Raw genomic sequence first — 10,275 nt, 5'->3', positions numbered from 1 at the left:
GAAACTTTCAAGAACCGTTATTACTAACCGTCAACAACTCTATCAATGAATCCGTAATTGTACGACGCTTACTTCGAGGAAGTAAGAAAGTAGCTAACATTTATTTTCATATATCAATTCTCCATGCACTTCAAACGGAACGAGCGAGATGCGCGGTAGATCGCACTGCAACGTCTGCGCAAAGAATCGAAAACCGCTTTGGTTTACATCGACATCTCCCACCACCCGGGGTAGCTGAAGCAAGATCCCTGCGGGGGACCAGTGGTCCCCACCTTAGGGCGAGAGGCCTCGTGGTCTTTAGCCAACGAGGTCCGAGCATACGGGGTCCGCCCCGCATCCCCAACGGAAGTGCTCATCACCCCGCAAACGTACGGTGATCGCTGTTTTATCCCCACCTGTTTCGCCCCCACCGTCCGCATGTTCCTCTCTCTGTAGTCCGACTACCCCTCCATTGTACCAAAGGACTGCTGGGGGACAAGTCAGATGAGTCACTATATAAGACAGGCAAGGACAAGAAGGTGTATGGTAGTACATACTCAATCCTTTCGTGGCTCGCACAGTCGTGGCGGGCAATAGCGAATTCGGTTGCGGCGGTGACCGACTTTTTTCTCTTTCTCTCTTTTTTTTTCTTCCAATTGACCAATTAGAATCCTTCTTCCTATCTTCCTTTCCTCTCCTCTCCCCAACCCTCCTGTCTTAAAGCTATTGCTTGTTATTCTATATTTTGGGAGGGGGGAATTCCCACTTCCTGGTGTCTAGTACCCTTAAATAGTTTACCTTCCTTAAGCACATCGCTTATTTCCTTCACGACAGTAGTCGGAGCGTCGTCAGATATAAAAACACAGAGTCAAAGGAATATAGTACATCCGAGTAGACAAGATTGTGTCTCCTTTTCTTTCCTTTTTTCGAATATCGAAAGGCTAAGAAAGACATACAGATATACAGACTTCGTGCGGTACATATATATCAGTGATAACTGCACACTGACAAACGTTCGAAAACATTCACGTTTCGATTTTTGGTAGAACGTGATCGGTACAAAATGTTGGTGGAACAAATTACTGGATTACTGTCAGATTACGGTTTTTGGTGGACTGTTTTAAAGGACAATTTCACCCTGTTTGTCATCTTTACCGTTGTGATTTCCTTTTTGAATTATTTTCGATATCTAAATTCATTGCCACCTGGTCCGTGGGGGTTGCCGTTCTTGGGCTACATACCCTTCATGACACCACAATTGCATCGACAATACAAAAAGATGGCTGAGAAGTATGGTCCCATATTCTGTGTCAATTTTGGATGTAAACCCGTCGTTATTCTCGCCAACCATGACACCATACGTGAGGCATTCAACCGCTCGGAATTCGCGGGCAGGCCGAACACCCCATTCATAGGCATCATGGAGGGATACGGTAAGTGTGAAATGCAATATAGATTCCAATAATACGCTTTATCTCGCGACTTTAGCACGCTCTCGTATCGTTGCGGGTTAAAGCACTCCGACTGTCGACTCGGTCGTCTTTTTTACATGATTTCATATTTCATTGGTTTTATCACAAGTTCTTTGCCTGTGCCGCGTCCGGATTATTTTCAATGCTAATTGATATTGAATGTCCGTAACTTCTTATACTAAGTCTACTAAGTGAACAATAAATTAGATTATAAAATCTGAAATACGAATATTTGAGAAAACTTGACAGATGATTGTTTTTCGCAATTTGTCATATTTTCCAAATCATCGCGTTTCCGATTACACGTTTTCACGGTTGCTTCTCGGTCAATGCTAACTTGTTTCGAGGTTGCAATCGATCATCCGCGAATAGATCGATACTATGAAAGCAGAACGAGTTCGATACGAATGAATAACGTACTCGTATAAGAGTTTCCGCGATTCAACATCGCTCTTATTGTTATTGCAGGAGTTATTAATGCGGAAGGTCCCTTATGGAAGAATGAGAGAAAATTCCTCAATACAAAATTTAAACAATTTGGTGCGAAAATGATGAACAACCACAGTGACAATTTGGAGTTAGTGATAAAGGTGAATATAGAATTAATAGATCTGTAAAAAAATCTATTAATTTATCTTGTCCAGCAAATTATGGAATTTTTAAATTGCATAAGCTTCTCTTGTATTTTTTTTTATTTAAGCTCTTTATGTGATATAAAAATTATTTTATATAAAAATAATATATTAAATATATTATTTATTTATAGAATTTAACATAATATAAGAGAGAGATATATAATGCTCGGGACTAATTTTTTCAATTTAATATTTTATATTTCATATTCTATATTTAAATAGAATATGAAAATATTTTCACGCTTGCAATACCATGAAATTTTTATTTTATATGAAAAAAAATTCTTAAAAAATTAAAATCAAAACTCTGTCAAAAATAAGCAATTTAAATGTTTTGATTTAGCGTGAAGTCGATACGTTGCTGCGGTACATGGCAAGGCACGAATTTGAACCGATACATGTTTCGTCTCCTCTCAGTCTGGCAACTACCAACGTGATTAGCTATCTCGTAATGGGAAAACGCTTTACAAATGACGAATTTTTATTCCAAAGATTCATGAACCTCACTACCGAGGGATTTAGACTCTTCTCTTCATTAACGATGGCGAATTATGTACCAGCATATCGTATTTTTCCGGGTACGCAAAAAATAAAGAAAAAGATTCAACAGAATCGGGAGGAAATGTCAATGTTTTTTGAAGAGGTTATCAAAGAACATAGACAGAAGTACGATAGCAACAATCTTAATGATATTGTTGACACCTATCTATATGAAATTGAGAAAGTCCGAGAAAAAGGTGAAGAGAATTTCGAAGATCGTTTCGAAGGAAGAGATGTCGGTGAGTGAAAATCGATCAAAAATTTTTTTAATCTTCTAAGTTTTTCAAATATACATTATATTTAAAAGTTTCAAATTTTACACAGTATTATGAGCAATATTAATATAATATAATATGAAATTTATATAGTTTAATGATTGATATGTGTGTACTAGGAACGCTTCTTTGAACAATTGTTTTTCTTTACAGATCGTCATTTGCAGCAAATTATGGGGGATCTCTTCTCTGCCGGTATGGAAACGGTGAAAACTACTTTGGAGTGGGGAATATTTTTCATGCTGCACCACCCGAATGCAGCAGAAGCAGTGCAGAATGAATTGGACCAGGTCGTAGGAAGATCAAGACTGCCCAATCTGCAAGATATGGATCAACTTCCGCTTACCAAAGCGACAATTCAAGAGATCCTTCGGAAAAGTAGCGTTGTACCGCTTGGAGCACCGCATGCTACTACACGGTAAACTAATCTTCTAATTTCTACTATGTCTTGCAGTCTTTAACGAACATTTTCTTTGTCGTTCGTTTTCTTGTCCTGTTGAACAATCAATCGTATCATCGGCCCTTTCCCTTTCTCTCCGTCTACACGAGCTAAAAGTGGATTTCACAATGGGTCCTCGCTTTCCTCCTTAGCAGCTTTCCGTGTCTGGCATATCAGAATCTCTTGCGCGCGCAATCGTTTCGGATGATTATATTCGGCAGGCAAAAGTGAAAGCAAAAGGTGCGTGGCCCCTCTGTCTGCTTTTCGGTCGGATCGCCCCGCCTTTGGTCCGAGACGTCTTTGAGGTCGACGACACCGTTTCTCATATAAAAAAAACCTATAAGCCAGTCTGACATATCAGAAATACTTGTTAGGAATAATCGCGCACGAAAGCAACGGGTGTCGTTAGAAACAACGCGGGCGGCACGGTTTCACTTCTTCGCGAGGAAGAACGCCAAAAAGAGCGTGACGAGCGCACGTGCGTGCGTATAAAAAAAACCAACTTGGCCTGACTTCATCGGCAAATTCGTATTACAAACGACTGTAGAAATGCACGATTATTACACATCAAATGCAAATAATTAAACTTTGTGCGGAAAATTAAATTTACGTATATTACATTTTAAAAATATTAATCAATAATCAATAATTCAATAATTTATAATTAATCGTAAAGAGATATATCTTGATCCTTTTAGATAAAATTAAATGTTATAATTAATCGAATAATAATCATTAGTTGAAATTATCATAAACACGTTTCTCAATTGATGTTACAGGCCTACGACATTTCAAGGCTACCATATACCAGCTAACTCTGAAGTAATATCATTGATATACGCGGTGCATAATGATCCGGAACTCTGGGGCGATCCGGAAGTCTTCCGGCCAGAACGTTTCATCAAGAGTGACGGTAAAATCGACAAGCCCCCGAAATACCTCATGCCCTTTGGAGTTGGTCAACGAATATGCTTGGGCGAAAAACTGGCACGCTACGAACTCTTTTTATTCTTTAGTTCGCTGTTACACACATTTAATATACGCCTGCCTGAAGGCGCCTCGTTACCTAGCATCGAGGACGGCATTCTTGGTACCACTTTTGCACCACAACCTTTCAAGATTTGTCTACAGATGAGAGATTCTATACTGATAGATGGCAACGCCAACAACGAGTTTGTGCGTAACGTTGGTGCGTAAGTATTCAAAGAGTCCACAGCACGGGCGCAGTACTTGTTCCTATTGACGCAGGAGAGATGAATAAAGAGAAGAGAATTTGGAAGTCGCGTGTCGATGCGTGAAATCTATTCGCGCTAATCGCACGCGCGCATCAGCCGAGATGAAAACATGAGAGACAGTAAGATTGTTTAATTATATGTTAATTATTACTAAAGAGAGAAGGGTTGAACCTTCTCGTTCCGCCAAAACCTTCATACAAAGTCACACTCTAATATTTATGAAAAATTTTGACATTAGCCGAACTGAAGTTTATACATTTACTCTGCTGAAAAACAAAAAAAAAAAAAGCATTTTCTTAATTTAGTTAAAAAAAATTTTTTTTTTTTAGAAACTAGAATTTTTTTTCTTTTATTTTTTTCTTTTTCTCTGCCCGAGCAACACACATTGATTGACTTTTAGCTAATTTAATAGATGATCAACATTATTGGCCAATGTATGATCACTATTTTACCATCAATAGTTCTTGCTCGGATGATGTCTAATTCTTTAGTGGATAATTATAAAGTAAGATAAAAAAAGATTAGTATAGTAAGATACTAAAATAAGTTGATTAGTATAATAAGATTATGTAAGCTAAATGTAGGTTCTCGAGTCAATACTCACTATGCCCCTGCCACTAATCCGTTTAACTTTGGTATGAGATCTTATATAATTCCATTTTAAATTAATAGATTAATAATGAAAACTACTTGATTATTAACAAAAATACTTTTTACAATTTTGACTATCTTTTACTTTTTTATTTTTTTGATGAATTCAGGATCTCACCATATCGGAAGTGGTTTCTTTTCATTTTCGTACATGTGAAAAATATTAATTAATTTGATAGAACCGATTAAGCAAAAAGTAATTAACTAGGTCGTTAGTATGTTGACGAATACCGTCACACGAACTGCTACGGACTGATATCATTATCAGTCTCATTAAAAATTTTAAGTAATTATTTTATTAGTGCCGGAATCATAAAAATAATCAAGATTTTTACTACGGAGGCAATTTTCTTTTTTAAGACTAACTAGTCTAATATCAATCAGATGAGTGTAGGAAAGCGGAAGTCCTCTTCATTTATGTTTTAAAGTACAAAAAGAACCTACGTTTTAAAACATCTCTCCCTACCTCCTTTCTTTTTACTCTTTCATATTTTTCCGAGCTTACCATTCCAACTCTTTTATCGTCTTCATGAATATTTATTGCCTTGCAAACGTTTTATTCCCATTTACCTTTACTCTTCGCTTAGTATTTATTCACGCTTAGTCTAGTTCGGTGAGATCGACGAGATTTCGATCGTTTTAGGCAATTGTCATTGGTACGACAGTTGTCAGCACAGTTGTTGTTGTCAATCATTGTCAGTCATACAGTTTCTGTTAATAACACACCTCTGATCAAAGTGTCTTATTGAGAATTATTCGTTAACAATATGATTGTTCCATCATCACGATTTCGAATATCGCGTCGATTCGCCGTAGATCTCTGCAAACGAACAAGGATAGTGGCTATTCGGTGCCCTTCTTGTTTACATTAATAATAGTAATCCGTTAAGGCAAAGAGAAAGATAGCAAATGAGTGAGAGAGTGTGAGAGAGAGAGAGAGAGAGAGAGAGAATAAAAGAGTAAAATAAGTATAAGTTAGTAAGTATGGATCCAAACAAAGTTCAAATATAGGGATATAAAATGTCTTTCTTCCCGATTTTTAAGATGTCTTTCGTAAATAATATTATAAATAATGTTTTTAATATATTTTATATCTTGATCTTGGACTTTGTATGTGAGGAATCATTTCGTACATGAACGTTAGTGTATGTACGATCGCAGTTTAATGATAGGTTGTCGACGAATCACGTGCCGTTTGATGAAAAAAATGCGAGACAGCCCTTGCACCCGAGATCGTTCGCGTTAATATTGCGATACCATTAGCTATTCTAGCGATTATAGTCAATCCGACAATCCTGTTGGATAAAAGAAGCCAGGCCCGTGAGCGATTTTCGTGAAAGTCGTTGTCAGATTCTGTTGCGACATCCACCGATGACGTGGCGACCATGTGGCGCGCCGGCTGATCGGAAATGATAGAATGAATATCGATCAGGATATGCATCAAGGAACTGTAAGGAAATGGATTTCAATCGGATTCAGTTATTTCCCAGAGTGTCTTTTTGAGAAAAAATAAAAAAAGTTCCGCTCGGAATCCATTTCCAAAAATTCTCGTTCCACAAGTAATACCAAGTCCAAAATCGAGACAGAGAAACGTTTTTAGCAAAAATGTCTTTAAAATATCTTATGTTTCGAATTTGGAGTTTATATTATTTGACGATGAGACAATATATCTTTAGCTCATTCGGGTGCGGGCTGAGGCTGTGAATTCAAGAGACCCGGGATGTACGGTCGACGATTCATTGTGACGTCGCGTTATCCGATTTCCCAAAGATCCCAGGCTGTGCATCCTAGAAGCGGCGAAGAGTCGCGTAGCGAGTAAACATTCCCGATTTTGATATTAGAAACTCAAGTCCGAAATGTATTATCTTAGATTCAGTTTAAAAATACTCGCCGACTGATAGACCCGTTTCAAATGTAGAATTGATGCCGCGCGCAAAACTCCCTCAAATATTTGATAGAGCGTTAATAAATTTTACCGTAGCATGCATGAATTACAGAATGCCGCATTGTGTTCATCCGTCGACGGAACGTTTATCGTTCTCTTTTTTTATAAAATAAAATTTTTCAAATTGAAACAATCGTTTGGTTAATTAATATACCTATCATCCTGATTAATATATCTATCATCATAATCATTTTGAAACTTTTCATTATAAACTTATTTCATAAATACTGAAAAAAAATTTCAAAATATAACTTAAGGATCTTTTTATCTTATTTTTTATATAAATCGTAAAATTACAAAAATATTTGTATATAATTCTATTATTTTACTAATATTTAAGTGCACAAAAATCTTGTTAGATTTTGATGACTATATATATTGCCGATGGAAACTACATTATCATTCATAGAGTTACGTGTGTTCATCGGCCGAATATTCCAAGAGATTGAATTCTTTATCGATCATTCCCGCGAAAAATTTTATCTGGAAACTGCAGTCTTGGGAACCGGATTCTTAAGGATGAGTAAAAAAAACTTGTAGTTCTTCGGCTGCGTGCACCATCGGCCTTCGACTCTGATCTCTGAGATCGCGCGCTCATCCCTTCCTGTCGTCGCTCAATACTTCGAGGACTTTTGCTTGGGGCCTACGAAAGAGAACTGAACTGGACCTAGCTTTCTCTTCCACTGGTCTGCTCAGTCTCTCATTTGGTAGAATGCTTTTTTTCAATTTATACGGCCATTCGTATTCCGCAGTTATAACTAAAAATAGTCACGAATACGATGCCATTTAACTATTTCAATCAAGTGATTAAAAGAAAGGATTATGATCATTGTCAAATTAAACAAAATGCTGCTGAGAAATTGTCGCGCTGAAACCTTTTACGTAAATTTTAATAATAATTACAAATTCGATTTAAATGTTAAACACAATAAATTGAAATATTGGAAATAATTACATATTTGTAAAATTGTGTGGACCACTCTTATCTGAGATTTTTATTAATTAAACTTAAACAGCTTATACTCGTTAACTTGACATTTTTACATTTTATGAAATTCCCTGAAACGATTCCTGAAAATCCGAAAATGAAAAAATTCGAGGGATGTTATGAGCATTTAGATTTACCAGTCCCCTATTTAATAATCACATGAGTTCATTCGCGGATATGCGAGCCGTACGTAAGATTTCTGTGGCATCGCAGAGCGAGAGACGAAGCGCTTGGCGCGCGCTTACATAAGAGAAACTCGCGCGTTCTGGGTTTCTAACGAAATATCGTCGCCGAGTACATTACGCCGAGTAAGGTTAATGACACGAAAGTCAACTGGCCCCAAACCGCGCACAAGTTACGTAAGGTCAGCTCAGCCGGCCGCCAGTGCGTCCCGGGGACGTGCAGTGATAATGGCGCATTTCCTGCAATATCGTATGTACGAAAAAAAAACGCATTAGCGTCCCAGGTGTGCAACCGCGACACGTGGCGCCTGTTGCCCCAGTAAGGGCCCTTTTACTTCGTAACTTCGTGGCCTTTTCTCGTCGAAGAGTCGGTCGAGCGCCAACTGGCTTACCTGTCTTCACACAGTGAAGGCAGAAAGTTTGAAGAACCGTTGCTCCAAGGCTTGGCTCAATGAAGCAGGAAGAGGCGTTTTGTGGTTTATTTTCTTTTTTTTTTTTTTTTATTACCCGGCACAAAGCTGAAAGTATGTTAGAGCAGGAGGGTCTTTTTATAGCCAGGATCACTTGGATTTCTTTATCTTTCTCCCGATAAAAATTTGACTGTCACGAGGTAAATTAAAAAGCACTGAGTTTTCATCTATGTAAAAATTGAATAGCATTTTATTCTATTTGTATTATATAAGTTGCATTTATGCTGTATTTGTCTAAATCTTATGATGGTTTTTTTTATTTCATTAAGTATTGTTTCAATTATTTACTACATTGTACGTTTACAATTGCAAAAAGCTGACTGACTCATCTTAAAAAGCATTAATTTTTATTTCATGTACACATTTGTGCTGTTAATATGAAGAATTTCCTATATCTTATTGTATGATAAAAATGTAATAATAATTTAAAAATCAGAGAAATAAATTTGACAAGCTAAGATTAATTAAATTTTTTACAAGTAAATTTCGCATTGATTATATAATTTTACGTCTATAATATAATTCATATATTTTAGTAAAATATTGTACATAAAAATGCATAAATGTATTCAAGTGGATAAGAAGCAGGAAGAGGCCTTCGAAATGCATTCATTTATTTCGGAGCCGTGACCTTTCCATTTCCTTTCAATAAAAATAAGAAAAATAATACTTAAATTCCTTCTTCTTCTATGCTCTGAAGAATTTTTGTGCGTTCCTAGACTTAGTAGAAGGAAACACAGTTAATTTCGGCAGTAGGTGAACGGTGCGCTTGTACTTTATCCAAGGCCACTACATTGTGAGATAAAAACGCGTGTTGCATAACGCTGACGGAATCTCACGAATCCGATGCAAGAAAAAGAAGAGAGACGGAGAAGAAAAAGAGAGAGAGAGAGAGAGAGAGAGAGAGGGGGGAGAGGAGGGGAAAAGTAAAATCGTAGGGTGGCGCGGTTTATGTAAAATCATCTCCCAATACATGATCGCGGTTGACATTTTAACGGCTTCTGTCGCCATATTGGGAACGCATGGTGGTAAAAATGCGCCAATGTAAAATACGAGCAAAGTGCGTGCAAATAAGTGCCGCTCCATTTTCATCAGGGTGGATATTTTTTCGCGGCTCGCCTCACTACGCGCGTTTTAATAAAAAGAGTTCCTTTTGATATCGGTGGACTGAAATATTTCTCGATGTCGAAATTTAACTGCCAAAGTTCGCAATCATGTTATAAACCGGCATGCGGCCATACATCTGACGCGTCCTGCAGCATTCGCTTCATTCGCAGCATTCGCCGCCGATCTCATTAATACCTACCTTGTGAGAAACATAAAGTCGAGACACACTTCGTAAATAAATTCAAAAGGTAACAGTTAATATCAAGAGCAGGAATTAATAAAGGATAGGTGTCAATTATTTTTAATGTAATTTTATATATATATATATATATATAAACATGCATATAATAAAACATA

At 37.2% G+C, this 10,275-nt stretch overlaps 1 protein-coding gene across 1 annotated transcript; it reads left to right on the top strand.

Annotated features, from left to right (window-relative positions):
- Positions 1-462: 462 nt before the first annotated feature.
- Positions 463-7,304, top strand: Cyp18a1 (Cytochrome P450 18a1). Its single transcript, XM_011633559.3, has 5 exons — positions 463-1,412; positions 1,920-2,041; positions 2,430-2,865; positions 3,055-3,319; positions 4,120-7,304. The coding sequence occupies exons 1-5, from the start codon at positions 1,043-1,045 to the stop codon at positions 4,535-4,537; spliced, it is 1,611 nt and encodes a 536-aa protein (XP_011631861.2). The 5' UTR covers positions 463-1,042; the 3' UTR covers positions 4,538-7,304.
- The last annotated feature ends 2,971 nt before the right edge of the window (positions 7,305-10,275 follow it).

The sequence above is a fragment of the Pogonomyrmex barbatus genome, unplaced genomic scaffold (genome assembly GCF_055798465.1).
Source record: "Pogonomyrmex barbatus isolate J1 unplaced genomic scaffold, ASM5579846v1 scaffold6, whole genome shotgun sequence".
NCBI lineage: Eukaryota > Metazoa > Arthropoda > Insecta > Hymenoptera > Formicidae > Pogonomyrmex > Pogonomyrmex barbatus.
Note: the sequence above shows the minus strand (reverse complement) of the source record. Positions and strands in the feature narration are given on the sequence as shown.